We start from the raw sequence: 23030 nt of genomic DNA, 5'->3' as shown, positions 1-23030 counted from the left end.
TGTAAATTCATTCAACCCAGCACTCAAAAAGACTTTGCTGCCATTCTTTACACCCAAATGAGAATGGTTTTCTTACATGAAACAAACATATATTTATTCTCTTTTATGGAAGATTTCATAAGCAGTTGCTACGCTCAAAGCCTAAATGGGAAATATTTAGTTCACAAATCCTGTCTTTTCTCAAATCTATGAATTTATTATTATTCTTTAATTTAACCTATCTCCTAATTTAAAAGCAAAAGAGAAGCACGAGAAGAAGGAAATACTTTGCCTTTCCTAAAGAACTCGTGTGATTTTTTAGTTTGATGGACTAGAACAATTCTATAAACCGTTTTGTTCCAGCCACCAGGAAGCTCAGAGACAAATTTAGATTACAAAACAACAAGTATATGGTCCAATGGCCTGGTAATATGCATCTCCTATTTCCAATGCTTTGTCTTGTTTTGGTCCTCCAAGTCATGTTTTTAGTCATTCTGATTTTAAATTTTATTCTATTACCATGTTTCTTATAGATCAGGTGACCACATAATTGTTTAATTCAGGACACTTTGAGAATTGAAAGGGGAGCTATCAGTAACTTCTCCAAGACAACAGATGTAAACTGGGACCATCCTTACAAATCAGAACATATGCTTATCTTATATACAGGGCATCAATCAAAAATGGGTTTAAAAAAATAAAGCATTTAAAGATAAAACATTAGGGCTCCATTCTCATGGTAGTGAACCAGTTGGGACCAACAACTTTTTTGGGACATGAAATTAGAAAGGATATGCTTTCTAAAGCTTGCTCATCAAGTATAGCATGATCCCATACACATGGCAAGGCTGCTTCTCTTTTTTAGCTTGCATGCTTTCAAAGAAAATAAAAAACCTAAAAATATAGCTTAAGGTATCCAGATGCTAAATAAATACATTTTTGAATCACATGAATACACTGAAAACATAAGAACAACCCAGTGTTCTCAATAAAGGTATACCTTGGATTCTGAAAATGGAGATCTTCATTATATTCTAAAGGCTCCGCAAACTGCTAGAAAAGCATTTTGCCAGCAATGGGGGGGGGGGGGGGGGTGGGGTGCTGGGAGGGGCTGCATTCTCTGAAACTTCCTGAGAAACAGGACAGCAACCACTTCCACATTCTACATAATGAACCATTTGCTCTGCGAATTTCTCTGAACAAGCTCTTAAACTGATTTGGACCTGACTTTCCCTTTTCAGTGTCCCTTTCCCTTGTCTAATTGACTCCCCCAGTGCCATCATAACCTTGGTTTTAAGAGGCAGACTCCTTCCTTAGTTCACAGGGACATCCCGAAGTGCAAATAACTTGGAGGAGTTTTAATGAAATGATGTCAGCGCTGACACTCAACTAGGTGGATTGTATTATTTTAAAACCTCCCATAGCAAACAGCCAGGACAAGGACCTCTAATTGAAGTCTTTAATGATCGGTTCCTAACTTCTGAATGAGAGGATCTTTGCTTCACTTTGAAGCTCAAGATCTTTTCCTGCTGAGATCTTTACACTAGGTGATTTTCTTTGTCTGCTCCATTCCAATTATGAAGTGATTTATCTCTTTCCACTTTCCACACTACTTTTAGAATTATTCTAAGACTATTAAAAAAAAAAAAAAACAACAACCCCCCACTTCTTTTGAATGGAATATTCTTGAGTCAAAATGTTAAAAGTACCTACTGTTTGCAATATCCACACTATCATGATAATAACAGCTCACTATAATAATCACGATTTGGTTCAATGTAGCCACCCAAGAGTTTTTAAGTTTTAAAAAAATTCATCACATCTGCTGCTAGCTTAAAATGTTTTATTTTAAAACTTCAACAGTACAAGCAGCTAGGATATATAACTGATTTTAACAAGCAAGCTGTGGAACACTACATATATAGGATGACCCTTATTTTATATTCTGTAATATTTATTTCATATAATACATATTACATCTATAATCTCTTTTAAAAGTTTGAAATAACACACAACAAATTATTTTTTAGTGGTTATTTCTTGTGGGGGAGTATTGGGGGTAAGAATAATAATGGCAGTAAGTTTTTATATGATATACTTTTCTATCTGAATTTTTTTTTTTTTTTTTTTTTTTTGCGGTACGCAGGCCTCTCACTGCTGTGACCTCTCCCGTTGTGGAGCACAGGCTCCGGACGCGCAGGCTCAGCGGCCATGGCTCACGGGCGCAGCCGCTCCTTGGCATGTGGGATCTTCCCGGACCGGGGCACGAACCCATGTCCCCTGCATCGGCAGGCGGACTCTCAACCACTGCGCCACCAGGGAAGCCCTGTATCTGAATTTTTTGAAAGCATCTACTATATTTATATTATTATTTTAAAAACTAATACTAAGTATAGACGCTATGGAAAAATCTAACCTAACGTGTATTAGTTTATATCCATAGCTACAGTGTTACTTTTACAGACCAGAGCCTATGTCTTATAGCTCTTTACTTGTCCTTAGAGATTAATATTACGTGGACATGAAATAATGTTGGACTGTGAACAAAAATAAATTAAAATAAATTGGTCACCATCTGTGCTTTGGACTATACATATTTAGACCAGGGCTTGCAACAGCAGGCTAAAGCTATGTCCTTTTTGGTATATACAATTCATATTCTCCTTATAAAAAATTGGAAGCACCCCACCCTTGGTCTGCAGTACTCTACAGTACAACCTAGTCTACTGCACACGCCTACTTTGCTCCTCTACCTGCTTGCTTCTCTCTACAATCCAGTCTGCTATCCTTAATGTAGGCTGTTAAAAATAAATGAGCACTGCTGAGCCAAACCCTTTTACAAAACTCCAGCGCAGCTGGTTCTTAAAAATGGTTGTGAGTTTGCACATCTAAAAACTAATCTGGGAAGACCTCTTGGGCTACACAGGTTCAATGGCAATAATATCATGTATTATTTTCTATCCCTTTAAACTTTATGCATCTTATATCCACACAAAATTTGATGTCATTACTTATAATGAAGATAGCAACTGTTTAAATCCACTTATAAATAGCCTCTCCCCAAACACACGTCTATTGTGATAAGATGCTGGGAAAGAAGCCTGTGGGCTTTATTTGAGCATGTAAGTTTCAGCAAGGTTCTACTGGTAGAGACAGTCATGGTCACATTCTGAGAATTATCCTGAAAAGCAGTTTACTTTACTTTTGATTCAAAAGTAAATCCTGACTTAGGGCTCCAGGTCCCTTGAGGTTCACTCGTGACGCCTTGGGGGTCTGTGTGCCCTTTTCAGCATTTCAGTAGCTAACTGGAAAGGATACATTCATCTACAATCTGGAAGGAAATGTCCGATTTCTTTGTTTCCTCATGAAAATCCACTTGTTCACTTTATTAGTGTGTTATCCCAAACTCTGGGTGGGGGGTGGGGGGAGCAGGCGGGCAGTGAGATATATACCTGACTGTCAAAATTGTTGACCAACCAACACAAAGCATCTACCATTTAAGAAACAAAACTTTTAATAATAAAGAGTTACAGGAGAAAAAATAATAATACAGAGAGATAGAGCTTAGATAACATTGGTCTGGGCAGCTCTAGATGTCCACCCACTGTCCAATTTGGAAAGAGCTCTTTACTTGCCTCCAGCTAAATTATTCCCTTGAGGAATTTTTCACCCCTGCTACCCCAATAATAAGAGTGACGAGTTCTAGGACTTACTCTGGTCTGTTGCACTCTCGAACAGCTGTTTTGATACCCCCTCCACATGTTCTTGAGCAGGTTCCAAAGTGACTCCAACTTCCCCAGGATCCATCAGTCACAGGGACCTCCATTTCTTTGGGAACACAAAATCCAAACTTGCAGTGCTGTATTTAATAAGGGGAACAGTGAGGGAGAGCTCGGTGCTTGAGATATTGTAGGACCCGCTGTCCTTTTAAATATACCATACTTTCATTGTTTTCCATGTGCTGGTTTGAAATGCTACAATTTCATCATCTCCGTGAGTCATGGAAAAGGTAGGGAGTTTAATCTCGGGCTTAGTGGTTTTAGGCTGTGTCTTCGTTTACCACTGGCTTGAATAAAACTGGCCAATGAGTGGCTGGCTCCAGGCTGTGAGGGTAAGTCCCATGGCCAGCCTAGAAGCGCTCTATTAGTCTACTTGGAAGAATGAGGCGTGGGAATGGGCTGTCTACTCGTTGTAGACAGGGCCGAAATGAGTTATTGGATTTGCAAAGTGCATCTCCATTAACAAGGCCTAGAGATGTTGTGAGCCTGGTAAAATGCAATGCTTTACTGCTTGCTCCTCACAGATTTGAAAACCAATTTTAATTAAATGGGAGAGGGAAAAAAAAGCTAGTTACATGATTCCTATAAACTCACTCCAGCAGAGCACACAGGATGAGACTAAAGCAAAAATGGACACATTACAGGGAGCCCTAAACTTTATTGCTTTTTGGTTACTAATGGTTTCTGATTCTGCAGCCTAGAGCAGGAAGAAGGCCATGATGCTTAAAGCAAAACAAAGTAAAACTCCTCAGCAGGACAAGTGAGTGGGGAAGCCCATTTCAACCCTCTGCCATTGTTGGGGTGTGAGGCCCTGACACAAAGCCGAGGTCACTGAGCAATGGACAAAGGAAGAGGGGCAGCAGTGGCGGCGGGAGGGTGACGCCCTGCCGCTCGCTCAGATCTCTGAAGCGGGGCTGGTGGTGGCCACTGTGATTTATCCACAGGGAGGACCCAGGCACGGAGGTTAGAAGCAGAGTAGCCTAGGGGCCAGGCGGTGGGGGGAGCATGTGGGGAAAGGGAACAGATAAGAGGCTGGTGAAGCCTCAGTCAATGGCCAGTCCCAGCAAAGGTCTGGCGAACAATTATTTTAAAGAGTGCAGTTAGGCTTTCTCTATTCTGCCCTGCCTTCTCCCTTGTAATTATCCTCCTGAGTATCTGAGGACACATCCCTTTTCTGGGCTGTTTGGCTGAGGCTTAAAAGGTTTGGCATCCAAAGAATCCTGGGCAACTCTGCACCCGAGAAATGAGGACAGAGGTGACCACATCACTCCCTGAAATCATTTTGTAGTTGTCTTTACAGCGGTCTTGAACATTCCTTGGAATATATGCACATAAAATCAATGAGAGGCAGCTTGGTCTAGAGCACCACTATCCAATAAGAACGTAACATGCGCCACATATGTAATTTAAAAAATTCTAGCAGCCACATTAAAACAAGCAAAAAGAACACTGAAGGTAACTTTAATATATTTTATTTAGCTCAAAATGTCTAAGACATTACTATGTCTCCATGTAATCAACATAAAATTATAAGTAAGATTTTTTTCCCACACGTTATTTTCCATGCTAGATTTTTAACACCTGGTGTGTATTTTCATTTTAGAACATTTCAGTTCAGACTGACATTTCAAATGCTCGCCAGTCATGGGTAGCTAGTAGCTGCCATATCGGACAGAGCAGGTCTTAAGGGGACAAAGCTGAGCAGGCAAACAGTCTGGTGGTGTGGGATGGCCATTCTACCAACTAACTGTGACCTCGGATGAGTCACAGGACTCTACTTCCATAGCTGAAAAATGGGGACCTACCTGCCAAAGTTGTTTTGAGTATAACATGAGACAGTGTATGGAAAGCACAGCTGAGCACACAGGAGATCCAACTTGAACAAGGTTTGTAATAATAAGAGCAAATATTTACACAGCACTTAACATTTGCCAGGCATTCTTCTAAGCGCCATGTATGCATTAACTTACTTAATTCTCACAGCATACTATGAAATAGGTACTACTATTACCCCCATTTCTACAGAAAAGAAAATGGAGGCACAGGGAGGTTGATGTCAAACATCTGGTAAGGGGCTGAGCTGATACTGAAACACAGACAATCTGGCTCCAGAGTGCATACTCTTAGCTGTGACACACGCTGCCTCTCAACTGTGAGCAAATGGGAACAACTGTTGACATCTAAATAAAGACTGAAATTTAAAAGTAAGATTAATGAGATGGTTAGGTAAGGCTGACACTCCAATGTGTCTACCCAATATCCATTCTCTCCTTCATCCTTATTAACAGAATCTATATTTCCCTGGATTCTTGTATAGATAGGAATGGTCAAAGAGATGTCAGCAGTTAAAAAAAAAAAAGAGATGTCAGCAGAATTCATTGGGTCAGATTCCTGGGAAGGTCCTTTTGCCCCTTTGTTCCTTGACCTTTGGCTTCATTCTGCCCAGGACTCAGAGTTGATGGCTGGAGCTATAGCAGCAATTTTGTGACTTTGAGGATGATGGCCACTTGCATATGACAGTAGAGTAGAAAGACATTAGGAACCTGGGTCTCTGATGATTCTGTAGACCTACCATAATAGCTCTATGACCTGCCTACCTCTGACTAGTTTTGTGTGTGTGTGTCAGAAAAAGAGCCAACTTGCTTACACTACTACGATTTGGTCTGACCTGAACAAAATTCCTAACTAATATACAATTGAGGTCACAGCTGATGCCCAAATTCAGCCATCAAATCTTGATGCCAGGCACACATTTTATAAATTCTACACACTAAGGAGAACATTCCTATGACTAGTCGTGGACTTTCATAATGAAATTTGTCTGTAAATACATTTTTTTCCTCATGTCACTTGAGTCTTCAATCTGTGGTCCTCTCTATTCTATAGACTCTACCTCCACACAAGAATAATCTTCAAAGCGAACATAATTCTCATTAAGCATTACCATAAACCAGAGCAGAATAAGGGCATAGGTTAAGCAGAGTGTTGTCATTCAGCACTGGATTCAAATGTCCTCACAGGGTCCCTTTTTAAAAGAAAACCTAATTAAAAATTCATCTGCAAATAAAACATTTCTTACTGATGTGACCACTGGCAGGGGTTCACAGGGGGAGGGAGAACCTCAGGGGAAGAGGAGAAGAACCTGAGGTGACAGAGGCTGGACAGGGGGACTGTTTGGCGAATATGTATCAAGATAATCTATTTTACCAGGAAATTGAACAAACAATAATTATATACTGGAAAAGCCATTACATCATAACAAAGCATTAGCGACTACTGGAGCCAGAGCCGAAATATAGTCAGCCTTTCCTAAAAGTGTTCAGAACCATTTAAATGATATTTTACATAAATGCTCTTTTTGAGATTGGAAGAACGATTTGGAGATCAATTTTGTCCCAAGGAGGCTTAAAACACAAGAGTTTCAAATCTCAGATTTACAAACAGGGTTAAAATGAGAATGTTAATGGACTTAAGAAGAGAATGGAGAAAATAAAAGGACATGAGAGAGTCATTCATCAAAATAACATTGTGTCAGCAACCCAAGACAGATTACTGCTGAGGGAGCAGGGCAGAGAGAAGAGAAAGAAAAAAAAAATTAACCCAGCAGCAAAGAGATACAGAATTTGCTAGAGAAAAGGATAAAGTTTTACTGCCAATTCCATGAAAATAAAAGCGAAATGGAAAAACACAAAGAACGTCTAGGCCAACATATTCACCATCTTATTTGTAAAATGCATAAATGTTCTTCTGGGGAACAAACAAACGAACATCCACATCTTTAATATAAGTTGCTAGACTTAGCCGCTTTTCTAAAACAAACTAAAAATGTACCTATCATGTTCTCCACATAGCTGCTTCTCTGAAGGTGTTCTGAATCTGCCTTTTGGAATACCTCGATGACGCTTGCTTTTGCTGAACAAAAGCATACAAGGGAAATGTTTTCTGAAAGATCTCCCCAATTTCCCCATTTGTCAGGTATAAGATTACCGTGCAATCTCTTATTTTCTGTTTCTGTTACAAAAACAGAAGACTAGAAGAAGACACAACAGACATCTTCCCAGGTTCTGTGCTCCACGATTGACTGGATACCATAGTACTACATGGAGCGTGGTAGCCTGTACATGACTATTTTACTAAATACAATTCATTTCATCACACAATTGAAAGCTCTACTTTGTTATGGTTTTTCCAGCAGTAACATGTGTCAGAAATAGACATAGTAGGTGGGTGCATCAGATTGACTTAGAACCATGACATAATACCAGTGATTTTTTTGAGCTCAGACAGACTCCATTTAAATATATAGTTGGCTGGCTCCAACTCAAGCCAACTAGCCAAGTTGTCAACTAGATACCATGTCTATTGTCATCTCCCACCAACTGAGAGCAGCTATAGGCGTCACTGTGTTTAGAAGGACTCTGAGGCTACATCTTCATTTAGGAAAAAAGAGTGAATGCTTGATGGCTGCCATGGAAACCTGAGAACCATATCCCCACTCAAACCTATGATCCTCTGCCCATCAGAACTTTGAGTTAAATGTTTTGCAAAATGTGAAAGGTTGGGCTTCCTTGGTGGCGCAGTGGTTGAGAATCAGCCTGCCAATGCAGGGGACACAGGTTCGTGCCCCAGTCCGGGAAGATCCCACATGCCGCAGAGCAGCTGGGCCCGTGAGCCATGGCCGCTGAGCCTGCGCGTCCGGAGCCTGTGTTCCGCAACGGGAGAGGCCGCAGCAGTGAGAGGCCCGCGTACCACAAAAAAAAAAAAAAAAAAAAAAAAAAAAAAAAAAAAGTGAAAGGTTCACTATGGCTAAGGAGATATATTTCTTCTTAAGGTAATGAAAGGTGCGGTACAGAAACTGTTATGCCTATATCCTTAGGCTGTTTTCTTAGGCGGCTCCTGGAGAAAGCTGTATTCTCAATTGCTAAGGTCCTAGCCATCGAGAAGTGAGACCAGAGCTGATGGAGTAATCAAGCTAAATCAAGTGAAATATCATCTTCATTATAATTTTATAAAACCACCCTAATAAAATTTAAAAAATAAAAAAAACACTCTGAGAAATAACTGGATAAGCCACTGTTTCTCCTATTTGGCCATGGAAACTTAAAGAGCTCAGTGAGCTTGAGTTATGGTCACTCCTGTGGACCCTGCAGCCCCTTCAGACAAAGAAAGCAAAGGAGAGAATTGGGAAGGGAGTGGGTAGGGTGTGTGAGGACTCTGCCGTGAATGAGCTGAATGACCCTGGGCAAGTCACTTCTCTTTTCTGTTTCCTATCTATAAAAATGGGGAAGGGATGGTTAAGTTCCTCATCTCTGAGGATGCCATGTTTCCAGGGAAACACTGTGGGGGCCACTGATTCCACAAGGCAAAGTAGAAGAACAGAAAGGAGATGAGAACAAAGGAAAGTGGACAATGAGAGAAGAAAGGAAAAAACTTATGTAAGGATAACATGAGACTCAGATATTGTACAGGGATTACATCATAGGTAAGTGACTGAACACCTTTTTTTTTTTTTTTTTTTGCGGTACGTGGGCCTCTCACTGTTGTGGCCTCTCCCGTTGCGGAGCACAGGCTCCGGACGCGCAGGCTCAGCGGCCATGGCTCACGGGCCTAGCCACTCCATGGCACGTGGGATCTTCCCGGATCGGGGGCACTAACCCGTGTCCCCTGCATCGGCAGGCAGACTCTCAACCGCTGTGCCACCAGGGAAGCCCCCATTTTTTTGTATGGATTTAAAAAAATCAGGTTTATATCTAAAACTTTTTGTAACCAAAGCCTTAACATACTACCTTTTTTTTTTTTTTAGATGGACACCAGGTGCAAAAGGTTGCATTAATCATATTGCTAGTTGCTGGGACATTGTTATCATTGGGTTGTACAAGCAGCAGATTTTGTTTGGTTATTAACCAATAAGTAGGAGCCATTATATAACCAACTCAGAATGTGGATTTGGATGTATCTCAGGTGACATCACAGTGCCTTAAAGGGGTCAATACAGGCTGGGAAAAGCCTTGTATCCAAGTAGTAAGCACAGTAAGTCTTCCCGTATTTCCGTAATTTTAAGATGTTCCACCAACTTAATAACGGCCTTCCACTGCCACCCCAAAAGAAAGAGGAAGAGAGAGAAAGAGAGAGAGAGAGAAAAGAAATGTTACCTCACATTAAATGTACCCATAAATTGAAAAGCACATGGGGATTTAAAAAACATTAAAATGAGAAAAAGTATGTCTTAAAATCGAGGCAATAATGATAGCTATGTCCCTCGTGTCAGTATCATGCTATAGGGTAAGTCTGCACAACTTTCAACAGTAAAGTTGAACCTCCTGCCTCAAAAAAGTATTTTGCATGCTGAAATATGCTACATTAACTTATGTTCTAAACAATGGTGACTGAGCCTACAGCCCACATCTTGCCCATGTCTGCCCCAAGACAGAAGGATAGATCGGGGCGTTACTTGCCTTTCCAGGCTCACACTCGGTCCCATCAGCCCAGGGCGTGTGCTGAGTCCGGCAGCCTTTGTGTGCTCCATCCACGTTATTGCACCAGAGCCGTCTACACTGCATCTGCGCAATTCAGTTGAATGACAATTCAGTGACAATGTGCTCAGAGGATATCAAGCAAGGCAATGGTTGCTTTCAACTAACGTTTTGCCAATGATGTAGAGTGTAGGTTAGAAAGGGATTTTTTTTCTTGGTATGATAAATGATAAAATATTCTGACAGATACAGAGAGCAGCCCAGGAGACACATTTCCATGCCTGGGAGGACTTGCGGGGGTGTCAAAGGGGGAACTACTGTGCAACAGAAACATACGAGATGTCATCTGGTCCTAGTAACATCTCCTCATATTACAGATAAGGAAACTGAGGCTGGCAAAGAGTAAAGTATCACACTGGAAATATGTGATGTGAGTTTAGGTTTGCAATGAGCTGTGACTGGAGAGTGGGTTTTGAGTTATGTTGTGATTAGAGTTAACGTTTGGCTTGATGCTAAAACTGGTGTTTTTTCCTACTAAGCATATATTATCATGATCATATTATGACTCTTTTCTAGAGCTTTCAGGGGTTGTCAGAGGAAAGAAGGGACAAAATATCATGAAATATTTCAGGTATACAAAACGTATGAACAATAACATAATGGATACCCATGTGTCCACCACCCAAACAAAGAAGACTTCACAGGCCCAGCTGAACGCCAGGCACACTCATTCTCTAATCCCAATCCCTTCCCCTTCTTCCCACAGGTAACCACCGTCCTCGTGATACTCACCATCTCATCATTCCCATTGCTTTTACTACAAATGTAGAAATATCTATCAATAATATACAGCATTTCAGCTTTAAACAAACAATGCTGTTCGATATTTCAGAATATATGGATACATCCTACAACTTCCTGTTTTCCCCCTCTACACACTATGTTTTTTGAGTTATCCAAGTTGACATATTTAGCTCTGTTTCAGGCATAGTTTTTAAAGATAATTCTTCCCCTGATGATGAAAATAAACAATATTCATAGTAGAAAAATTCAGAAGCTACTATTTTTAAATAGAAAAAAAAGCTTTAAATGATCCAGTCTTTCCTGAAGCTTTTTTCCCCCTTTTACATCGAGAACATACTCTGTAAAATAACTGTTTATCCTGTTATTTTAATTTAAAACTATAGCTAGAGCATGTTCCCTTGTAGAGTTACTTTTCAATTTTTGTATACTATTTCATTAAATGGAGATACTACAGTTTGCTTAACCTTTCCGTTCTTGGGCATGTGCATTACTCCTCCTGTTTGCTATGATGAGTAACAGAGAAACGAATATAATCATAGATACATTTTGCAGAAAATTTTTTGTTATTTCCATGGAATCACTGTACCTGCCAAATTACCATGCTATCTCTGAACCACTCCCAGCAAAATAAACAAATACCCAAAAGAACAGAATGGGGCATCCCAGAGAAGTACAGTTCTGCTGATATGCTTCCTGATAACCACTGGATCAAATCACTGGTCCAAACGTCCATGACACATACATCAAAGTATCACACACTCGTCAGCTGAGCTACCACCAGAAACAGTTTCAAGCCCCAGGTGGTCATAGGACACAGCTTCGACAAGCTAAAATAGGGAAACAGGTCTGTCTCATGAATTACTGAATCTAGAAGAGCGCCTATAATAAAAGTCATCTGGACAAGGCAGTGGGAAGAAAAGGAGACAAGGAGAGAAAAGGGCTGAGCTCTGTCATTACGAGCTCTGTAACCTTGTCCCCTCTGAGCCTCGCTTACCACTTATACAATGAAAATGGTAATGGCATCTCCCTTTTGGGCTGAGAGTGAAATGAGAAAGTGCAGGTAAGGCCCACATGCAACACCGAGCGCTATTACTGTTTATCCCCATCATCATTATTACTATTATCATTAATAGTCAATGGACCACTCCATGAGTGGTTTACGTTAAGAGTGAGAATCCAATGGAAAACTATGTATTAAAAAAAGTCCAGAATCCATTTATGAGGGTAGAAACGGCCCCCAGACACTTACCATATACGGGCACACCTGAGAACCTGGTCCAAAAATCAATTCACATTGTTTATTCACGTTGTAAAGGAGGCCTGGCAGTTGGAGAGGCAAAGGATAGAGTCTGGATTCAGGTTCGTTAAGCAGACACTCGCCATAACCAGTGCTGTGGAAAGCAGAAAAACAGAGATAGTGAGGGCAGTGGATAAGATATGACTGTCAAAGGCTCCAGATGACAGTGAAGGCCATTCTGTCATTTTAATGGTACAGAAGATGGTTCCTTTTTTGTATTTGTTTTATTCATTTCATCCAAACTTGAATCCAGAAGCTGAAGTTCTATTTTTGGTGCATACTTGTTTGTGGAACCACCAGCTGTGCATACAACGTAACCAGGAGGAAATATGTACCTGTTCCAGAATTTACCACCTTTCGGGGCAATTACCTATTTATTTTCTGACGTCTTCTCCAATAGAGTGAAGTGTCTTAGGGGTAAAAATAGTGCCTTTTTCACCCAAGCATGGGGCCCTGTCCATAACAACAAGTGTTTAGTAAATATTTGCTGATTTGCTTAGTGTTACAATAAGAAACACTTTAGATCATCTGGTTAAAAAAACCACACACATACACACACACACACACACACACACACACACACACACACACACACACCAGCAACCTGCCAGTTCTTCCATGTTTCTGCAAACACCTCTTCTGGAAAATTCACACCCGGTGAGTTCTGATTAACAAAACCCCCTCTTCCCCGTGGCTGGGGAAATATACACCCAGTGACCTTGGGACAATCCCTTAACCTTTTGTACATCTGGGAGAGATGAGCAATAAATCTGTGACACAAGGATATTGTATAATGTAACTGAATCCTTGAGCAGCCTGGTGGGAAGCTTAAAAAAAAAGAACAAGAAAAGAGAGAAGGAGAAAGAGTCAAGGAGATAGAGAAAGAGAGAGAATGTTCTCAATTCGACAATATGGAGGTCTGTGCAATTTTCATCCACTCATGTAATGTTCTTTGGGGGCGTCTCACTTCACTACCCCTTTCCAACACCAAATTACTAAGTTAGAAGCACATAAATATTTGTGGCCTTCCTTCATCATGTCATCATATTCATGGTCCCTTCCCCAAGACGTGCACAGATTTCACAGCTTTACCAAGAATGGAGCAACATGTACACGTTCTCTTTAAGATCCCAACCTTTTTCTTGAGCTCAGTCTGTAATCTGCTAAATTCTGGTGAGGACATGAACTATACAGATGTCAGAGAGTATTTTTCTTTTCCCTCCTCCCAGGAATGTCAACAAAAATAACAACTCAAAAGGAATGCTTGACTCTACATTTTCTTTCCCACAATTAGTTCACTGCATGGAGGCCAGATACTAGCATGAAGGCTGTGCTCAAAGAAAGTTCAACTCTTACTCTAGAAATTCAGTGATATATTTTCGACTACACTTTGACCACATCCAGGGGTTGGTGTAGAAGTTTAGTGTTGGGGCCATGACATGCTGGGGGCTCTTGACTCCTTCTTCTTTGCACTTATTGTTGTCATCATGAGGCATGTTGAACCTAAGGCCAAGGAGACAATGATATAAAAAAGTCAATAAACACTAAGAGATAGAGCTGTTATAACTGCATTAAGAACGCATCTTAGAGAAAAAATCCAACTGACTATTGCATTATGGATAAGAACCTGAGTCCTGGTGAGCAGAACAAAACCTACTAGAGGATTAAAGGTAGGGAGTAGAATAAAACATACTTCTGACCCAACTGAATACAAAGTGCCTTTAATGTAAAAAAAAAAAAAAAAAAAAAAAAAAGTGAATTGGGCCACTATTTGGTTTAGCTGTACTTTTTGGAATTGCAGAGGCTCTGCATGTGCTGTAGTTGGTGCTAGAATACAGTAGTTGGAATTCCTAATAAGCTGTTGAAGGCCAATTTGTAGCGTCAAGAACTTGGCAGGTTATGATAACATTCTGCACATAAAGAGTCAGTCAATTGTCAAAACTTGAAGTCAAAAGCTTCCTAATGAGAGGCTCAGGGTGGGTCTTGGCATCTCTTCTTCTTTGGGTCAGGCTGACAGATGCTAAAACCCTGCAAGTATACCGTTATAGAGGTATGCAAAGTTCGTGCACAATAAAACCCATTAAGAAAAACTGCAAGCATGGAAACGAGAGGCACGCCAATTCAGTTGGCTTAACTCAGAGATGGCAAATAGTTTCAAGCTTCATGCCAATTACAATTGATTGGTACCAGCTTCCTGAAAATCTGGGCACAAAAGTATTCTTAAACTAATCCAGGTTCTGCCCGAGAAAAGGCTGTGATGGAGTGCCAACATCCTCTTGGGTCTGGGAGGGAACTCGGCAGCAGCATTAACACATATTTGCCATTCTTGGCTTAGAGAGAGGAAGTGGGGAAAAAAATGACAGGAAGCATTTCTCAATCCAGAAACATCAGTTCTATGGCCCACATGCCTTTCTCAGTAAGATAATTATCCATTGGGTAACAAGCTCACAGGGGCTGTCCTCTGGATGACTATTCTGAATCACAACGTTGATGTATATGATTAATTTGGCATTTGGGGAGGAATTCCCTTCACTAGTTCACCTTGAGTTACAAAAACAAGCGAGTCAGAAAAAGTATGTAGACTTGCTTCATATAAAAATAAAAGCTGGAATAAGTCTGTGAAGTCCATATCAGTAATTTCTCATGTTTGATTTCCTTTTTCTTTTAAAAATTTGGCCCCCTCAATAATTGCCAGATGGGAAATGTAAGATGGGAAAACTCCAACCTTCTTCGTTGAGCTTAATAGTAATAAATGCTTAAGAGTCTATTTTCTGAAAGGAATGACTGCCCAAGTTTCCAAATCCCAGCTGCAGAGTCAGTGTAATACCTCCATCAACAAACCTAATACAAGCAAAGTTTTCAAATATTTCTTGTTTGTTTCTCCCTGGTGGAAAGGAGCTAGCGTTTATTCCCCACCCCACCATGACTTGAGAAAATCCAGTTTATTTCACCATGTAAACAGAAAACTTTTTTTTTCATTCAAATGCTAGGCACGTTTGCTCATAGTAGGGGTGGTATAACAACTATTAATTGAGCACTTACTAAAAAATAATTACCAAGACTTTTTTAGCATTCACAATGCTCCAGCTGGTGTGTTAAATGCATTCGATGCTTTATTTCATTTAATTTTACTTGATTTCATTTAAAATTATTTTATTTTTTATTAATTTTATTTGACCCAATTAATAGTGTGCTATTATTATCCACATTTTACAGAAAAGGAAACTGAGTTGTAGAGAGGTTTAACTATCAATATTTGATCAAGGTCACATGGTTACTAAGGGAGCTGGGATTGGAGTCTACTTCAAACTGATTCTAAAACCTCCTGTTTCGGAATACATACAAACTACATTCTCTCTTACGAGGCAAGTTGCGGAAGATTAGTCAGAAACACTGTGTAAGGATTTCTGTATTCAGTAGAGACTCAATTACCTCCCGAATTCTTCCTGACTCTTAGATTCTGGGTGTGTATGAAGCTGGTACGAGAAGCCCGGAGCTATTTGTGAACATACAATGACGCTCAACAAATACAAGGTCAGTTGCTTTTTCCTCCCAACAGCTCTTGGGGTTTATATTATCAGAAAGTCATGACTGTAACAACTTAACATTTAATTTTGAAAAAGTTCATTAGAAAATCTGCTACAGAGTACGGTAGCAAATTTTTTTAAAAAAGGATTTTTACTTTTCTTAAAATATGAACAAAAGCTAACTCAAAGAGACAAGGCACCAAAAGAAAAATAATTCATTAACAGGCTAGCAATATACTTTCTGTTTAAGCCACAATTCACATCATTCACCAATTATTTCATTTCTTGTTTCCTGACACTTTTTGAGAAGAGGGGTATATGTATTGTTTCCATCTTACAGGAAGGGAAACAGCATATATTTTCCTCAAGTCAAAGGGAATGTTAGAACAATTCCATCCAGAACTTGGGTATCTGGCTGCCTGCTGACTCTGCCTTAGAACTGGTGCTCCAACATCATATGCTCCTACGCCAGCATTAGCTACTACGCTTTGGGTAGCTTAATATCTCTAAGTCAAACACAGGGACACAATAATATCTACCTTGTGAGGATTATAAAGATTAAGGGAGATAACGTAAATGAAAGCTCCTAGAACAATGTCAACAACATGGTTTTTGCAGGGGGGGATGTTTGTTAACTGTGAATTGAGACTTCTCTATAGCTTAAAATATTTTGTTTTTGCTACTCAAAATTCCTACTTCCCTCAAAATGTCAATTTTATAAACTGGCTATCTAAAAGGGGTTTATAAACTCTTTTGGGGAAAGGAGTTAACAGGAAATTAATTATATTTCTTTAAATGTATATTCTTGTTAGTCATATTTTGGGGGCAAATGTTAATCTGTTAATCACTCAGGGACTTCCCTGGTGGTGCAGAGGTTAAAAATCTGCCTGCCAATGCAGGGGACACAGGCTCAATCCCTGGTCCAGGAAGATCCCAAATGCTGTGGAGCAACTAAGCCTGCGCACCACAACTTCTGAGCCTGTGCTCTACAACGCGCGTGCCACAATTACTGAGCCCGCGTGCTGCAACTGCTGAAGCCCGTGCACCTAGAGCCCCTGCTCCGCAACAACAGAGAAGCCACTGCAGTGAGAAGCCCATGCGCCACAACGAAGACCCAAAGCAGCCAAAAAAAAAAAAAAAAAAAAAATCACACAAACTCTCGCCCTTTGAATACATTTCTATCCCTGTAACTTTCCCCATTCCATTCTCTGGGGCGGGAAGGAATAGCCACCCCACTGAAATGCCACCCTATTCCTCACTGTGAAATCTATACCTTCTATTTATAGGTCTCAAGTAATTTACCAGATTTCATGTAGAACAAACACATGAAAAGCCCCCAAAGATTCTTTTAAAATAAGTTTGGGGAAACTGAGTTAAATGAAATCAACACTTTAATATAGGACTTGTCAGAGCCTTTACTTTATGCCGTTTGGCCTTGGCATTCCAAACATGGCTAGACTAGGAAAAATTTTTTTAAATCACTGGATTACAAAACTCTTTTTTTCCCCCATGGACCATTCTCTTGGAATCAGGGTTAGAGCCCTGTACTTTGGGAAATGCTGGTGAAATCAGTAGTTTTCAAACCTAGTTCCAAGAAATCCTTGCTTTTCATGAAGGTGTTTCAGAAATCAAAGGACAGAGAGGCAGCTGACTAAGCAGGACTCTGATGTGCCACAAGGGCTTAACTGAAAGTCATGCCTCTTTTATTCTCTAAATATTGGGCATCTGACGATATTTCCTTTGGAGAAAAAAAAAAGGGGTGTGCTCTTAAAATATGCTTGAAAATATATGCATTATATGTGGAATTGGATTGGAGATAGCTCTATATATGCATCTTGCTTTATGCCTATTATACTACACTGCACGTAAAGTGCCTTAAAAAAACATTTGGTGAATGAAAAAGCTTGCTTAACAGATGATGTTATCTCTAAATAAAGTTAACATCTGACATGCAGATTGATATACAGCTGTATTATACTAAGGACATCTTTTGAGAAAAGTATTTCAAAAGGATATAGTATGAGTAATTTAATCATTCTAGAAAGAAAAGAGGGCAGATCAAAAACCAGAATAATTTTGAATAAATTTATACTGTTTTGCCCCATGTTCTAACCAGGCTCTGGCTCTAAAGAACAAAAAGGAAAAGCCAATTTCATAACGACCAGGCACATAGTGAACATAATTAGGAAATAGCTTCTTCTCTGTATCTTTGCTCATTTTTTCCCCTAAAAGAGGGATAGCTCTGTTCCAGAGGCTAATATCTAAAGGATAACCTTAGATATAACTAAAATCAGGAATGATCTGGGTTTGGGAAAACCGTGCGGGCCACAGCTGGAGGACCCTACTAAACAAAGATGTTGTGTCAGGTAAGTTCTCTGGGCTGATATACCCTCTGCTTCAGTGGAGGGGGTAGAAAGGCCCCCTTTTTTCCACTTTGCAGTAGGAAAGGAGCATATTAGACCTTGCCTAGAAAACTTGTACAGTTAAACCAAAGAGATGCATGAGCTATGGCTGAAGAGGGTGCACTGTATTTATTTAGCTTCCGGAAGTCATAGTAATTTCTGCCAGCTACATTCCAAGCTTTTCAACCCTGCAAACTCAACTATGATTCAAGAAGCGTCTTACACCCTCTAAAGTCAAGTGAATGCTCACTGATATGAAGGAACAGAAGTTTTAGGTCACTCCAAATTAAGTGAAAATATGGAGAAGAAACGTACACATGGCCCAGTTCATGGGCTATTGTAAAAGCTGTACTCAATCCACTATCTTCACTGATAGAGCAGCTTCTGTAGGGGTCACAAATGGTTCCCAGTTCAGCCAGACCTATTAGAAGGGAAAAGAAAAAAAAACAAAAAACAAAACCCACAAGGATTTACTTTAAAAAGCATTTGTGGCTTGGAAGAAAAACACGTCATAAACTGTTGTAGCCAGAGAGGATACGCACAGTGGACTCACCTAAAGTATCACATTTGTCATGAGCTCTGCAGATATCCTGTCTGAAAGCAAAGCAGACTTAGGGTCTTGACACCAAAGAGTAAATGTCAATACAAGCAAACACTTTAGAATCTTCCAGGTATTCACAACATCACCATTTTCGGGGAGTGGGGGGGGGGAGAGTATTGGTTTTACAAAAAGCAGACTAGCAGAGCCAGGGCTTTGCAACTCAAAAAACTTTAGGAAATCACTGGCTTAGAGATTAAAAGCTACACTGAGAGGTCTCCTTCTGCCACAGGGGTAGCCAAGGGCAAGTGAAAACCTTTCAGTCCAGGATTTTTCCTCATACCTTGAGGCAAGTGATTCTAGTTTCTGAAGAACATTCTGAGAAGGCTCTAAATGCCTTTCATTTAGGTTGATCTAAGAGCAAGTGTTTGTGATCATATCAAAGGTGACCGATGGGAGACACACTAGGCCAGCAGACCTCTTTGCTGCCTTGCACAGCATTTTAAATATTTTTGAGCTAGAAGCTACCATTTAAAAATTGGGGGCTTCCCTGGTGGCGCAGTGGTTAAGAATCCGACTGCCGATGCAGGGGACACGGGGTCGTGCCCCGATCTGGGAAGATACCATGAGCCGCGGAGCTGCTGGGCCCGTGAGCCACGGCCGCTGAGCCTGCGCGTCCGGAGCCTGTGCTCCGCAACGGGAGAGGCCGCAGCAGTGAGAGGCCCACGTACCACAAAGTTAAAAAAAAAAAAAAAAAATGGGAGATTTAATATTTTCCAAAAAAAGTATCCTTATTTCTGGTTTCTTACAGAATAACAAAAGCTGGCAACATTGGCCTTATATCCTGCATGGTAACGAGCTCAATGGGAATGGCAGCTGCCCGCTCTATACAGCTGTTTACTTTCAGACCTGCCTAACACATTTATTGCCTACTTGGCAGCGATGGGTTACTGGTTCCCAAACGGGGGTTTATTCTGCCCTCCTCCACCACACACCCTCGACGGCATGTGGCAACATCTGGACAACACTTTTGGTTGTTACAGTTAAGAGGGGGGAGAGTTACTGGTAGGTAGTAGGCAGAGACCAAGGATGCTGCTAAACATCCTGCAGGGCACAGGGCAGTCCCCACAGCATAGAATCATCTGATCCAAAATGTCAATAGTGCTGAGGTTGAAAAACCCTGGGCTAAGGGCTGGCTACCAGGAATATACGACCTCATCCCATCAACGTGACCAGAAACTAAAAGACTGCAGGAATAGACATCCATATACCTCGTTACAAGAACTGCTGTATCATGCTGGATTCCACCTGGATGGTTCTTTGAATGCTGCCACTGGCAAAAGTTTTTTAATGTTGTCTGGGCATTAAAAGATATGGAAGGTCCTTCCTAAATACAGAAAAGAATTATGGTTGGTCCGTTGCACCAATACCAATTAGATATGCCATTTCGGATACAGAGAGAAGAAAGAAGAAAAAAACTTTATTACCTGTTCATTATGAATCACAACTAAGTTCACAATTACAATATTAATTAAATTTCCAATACTTGGGTCTTTATAGATAGAGGCTACCTGCAACCGAGATAAATTTTTCAAAGTTAATTGTGAACTCCGTGTAAGCAATAAGCAATTCACTTCTTATGCTGGGCTCCACCTCTTTTTATGGTTCATGCAACATATGCATTTTGGAGTTGTGAACTTTCATTCAGTCAACAAACATTTCTTAAAAGTCTCTTTGTAAAATTCATAGACGGCAGCTTTGGACAGTAATGAATGCAAACAAATTTAAATTTCAAGATGTTTTCCAAGGAAACTGCATTGCCATGTAACTTAGCAGTTCTTTGTGCCAAAACACTGGATATTAACTTTTGATCAAGCTTTTTCATCCCTGTTGAAGCTGGATTGCCATTTATGGAATCTCACATGGACCACAGACTTGCTAACACTGCTGTTGTACCAACTATTTGTGTTCTCCACAACCCGGTAACCTGTTTTGCTGTTTTTGGTTTGTTTTCATTATTATTGTTAATTATGAGAGCTAACATCCATTGAATGCTTACTGTGGGCTAGATCCTTGCTCAAAACTGCACAGCAACTTTCTGGGCTAGGTGTGACTATAATCTGTGCTCAACAAATGAGGAAACTGAGGCTCAGAGAAGTTAAGCAACTTGTCCAAGACTAAACAGCCAGCAGTGAGTAGCAGAGCCAGAATTCTCAGCCAAGGTCAATTTGACACTGAGTCCATGCTTGTCATCAAAATCCTTAACAGGTCTGAATTTATGGGTTAGAAATGGAGTTGAGTCTATGCAAGGCCTGACTAGGTTTTCCTTTCCCTCCTCCAGGACAGGAGAGGGCAGGGGCACATGGGACTGAGCTGGAGGAAGGGGGGTGAGGGAGAGTGGGGAGGGGAGGCAGGTGGGATAAGGGTTGGGGAACACAGTGGGGGGTGGTTCACATCAGTGCAGGGAAACACAAGGAGAACCACAGGCCACGGAGAAGGAAGGAGAAATTCTAAGTCAGTGTTCCCAAATGGCTGCTTTTCATATTCATTGGGGAAATTTAATACAAGCAGATTCCCATTCAAATAAACTAGAATCAATCTATTAATAGGAATGCTATGCTGAGGCTTAAAATGAATGAAGGCAGAGCACATGGGCTATACGGAACAATCTCCAGTGTTTCAAGAAAATAGCAGTATGTGACACCGTGTATGAGAATGCGCCATCTCTGAAAAAAAAAATAGTGTATCCATACATATTTGCTTAAGAAATGTCCAGAGTTGCCTTGTCCAACATGGTAGCCACTTGTCACGTGGCCACTGAGCACTTGAAATGTGGCTTGTCCGAATTGACATGTGTTCTGAGTGTGAAACACATACTGGGTTTTAAAGACTTAGTATGGAAAAAAAGTTAGTCTCGTTAATAATTTTGTAAATGATAACATTTAGATATGAAACAAAATACACGATTAAAATTAATTTTACCTGTTTCTTTTATGTGTGTGTGTGTGTGGCTATCAGAAAATTTTAAATTACATGTAGCTATATTTTTAAAAAATTACATATGTGGCTTGCATTATATTTCTATTGGGCAGTGGTGGTTAGAAACAAGGGCAAATAAACTTGTCACAGTGGTTGCCTCTGGGAAGGGGCCTGGGAGCCTGGGTGGGGAAAGGCACTTCAGCTTTCTCACTAGTCTTGGATCTGCTTGATTTGTTTTTCAATCATGCAAATTTATTACTTTTTCAATTCAAAATGGGAGTAGAAAAATTCAGAATGGGAGTGAGAGATTCCTAAGACTCACCCCAGAGCTACTTAATTAGAATCCTGGGGAGGGGGATAGAGACATTTTACAAAGCTCCACCAGGGCTTCTGATTCACAACCAGCATCCAAAAGTCTTACTGGCGACCCACACCTGGCTGTGCAAATTCACGTGTCAAAGGGCACTGGTTTTGGGAAGTGGACAAGCTGAAGGTCACATGCAGTCCCTAAGCCACTTTACTGGCTTTACATGACAATAGGCAAGCAAACCCAACTCCTCTGAGGCTCAGTTTTCTTATCAACAAAATGAGAATGACAATTTACCTAGCAGAGTTGCCAGGAGGATTAAAAATGATGCCTTTTAAGTAAGAAGCACATTGTCTAACACAGAATAAACACTCACTATTGATGTCCATTATTGTCATTGTCTAATCTTATGTTCTCTTCACTCACTTGCCTGAATGGTTGAAATGCTAGCCCCGAATGGTTCTCCAAAGCACTGGGTGGAAACCCATTCCCCAATGGCACATTTAGGGACATCATAAATCACCTCCTTTTGAATGTACTTACAATTGACATTAAAGTTAAAATATAGTGTTGAAGGTTTGCTCCATGGTATAAAACCATTCTGTTGTCTGCCACCACCATCACTTCTACAAACCGTGGATAGGATAAAAAACGTTTTGTTCTCCTGTGGGTCCTCTTTTCCCTTGTGCTGTCCGTCTTGTTACCATAGGCAGAAAGCGCCCTTTTGGTTAAGCTGCTTTTTAATACTGCCACGTCATCAGCCAGGCTACTCCTCTCTCCCCATTTTCTCGTCCTCGTTTTCCTCTTGTCCTTACTGTGACTATTTTTGTGTTCTGTAACAAATCAGATGGCATGCATTACATTTTGAGCCACATCTATTACATATTAAGAATTTAATTTGACACGTCTTAAAATGATGCCTATGTCGTCAAATTACATACCAAA

The 23030-nt window shown here is 40.5% G+C and overlaps 1 protein-coding gene across 5 annotated transcripts in view; it reads right to left on the bottom strand.

Moving 5' to 3' along the window:
* The window catches only part of ADAMTS9 (ADAM metallopeptidase with thrombospondin type 1 motif 9), a 226863-nt gene that overhangs the window by 175714 nt on the left and 28119 nt on the right, over nucleotides 1-23030 (bottom strand). For 4 of the 5 annotated variants that reach the window (XR_010842518.1, XM_059075759.2, XM_059075758.2 and 1 more), the window contains exons 4-12: nucleotides 22629-22918; nucleotides 20287-20370; nucleotides 20071-20186; nucleotides 18815-18855; nucleotides 18577-18682; nucleotides 13689-13835; nucleotides 12285-12426; nucleotides 10214-10318; nucleotides 3693-3838 (exon numbers count right to left, since the gene is read on the bottom strand). Coding sequence is in view for 4 of the 5 variants with exons in the window: in XM_059075759.2 (XP_058931742.1) it covers nucleotides 3693-3838; nucleotides 10214-10318; nucleotides 12285-12426; nucleotides 13689-13835; nucleotides 18577-18682; nucleotides 18815-18855; nucleotides 20071-20186; nucleotides 20287-20370; nucleotides 22629-22918 (1177 nt within the window). In the remaining variant the exon portion in view is untranslated. The remainder of the gene's footprint in view (nucleotides 1-3692; nucleotides 3839-10213; nucleotides 10319-12284; nucleotides 12427-13688; nucleotides 13836-18576; nucleotides 18683-18814; nucleotides 18856-20070; nucleotides 20187-20286; nucleotides 20371-22628; nucleotides 22919-23030) is intronic. The other variant, XM_059075761.2, reaches the window with a different exon arrangement.

The sequence above is a fragment of the Kogia breviceps genome, chromosome 10 (assembly GCF_026419965.1).
Source record: "Kogia breviceps isolate mKogBre1 chromosome 10, mKogBre1 haplotype 1, whole genome shotgun sequence".
Taxonomy (NCBI): Eukaryota; Metazoa; Chordata; class Mammalia; order Artiodactyla; family Physeteridae; genus Kogia; species Kogia breviceps.
Note: the sequence above shows the minus strand (reverse complement) of the source record. Positions and strands in the feature narration are given on the sequence as shown.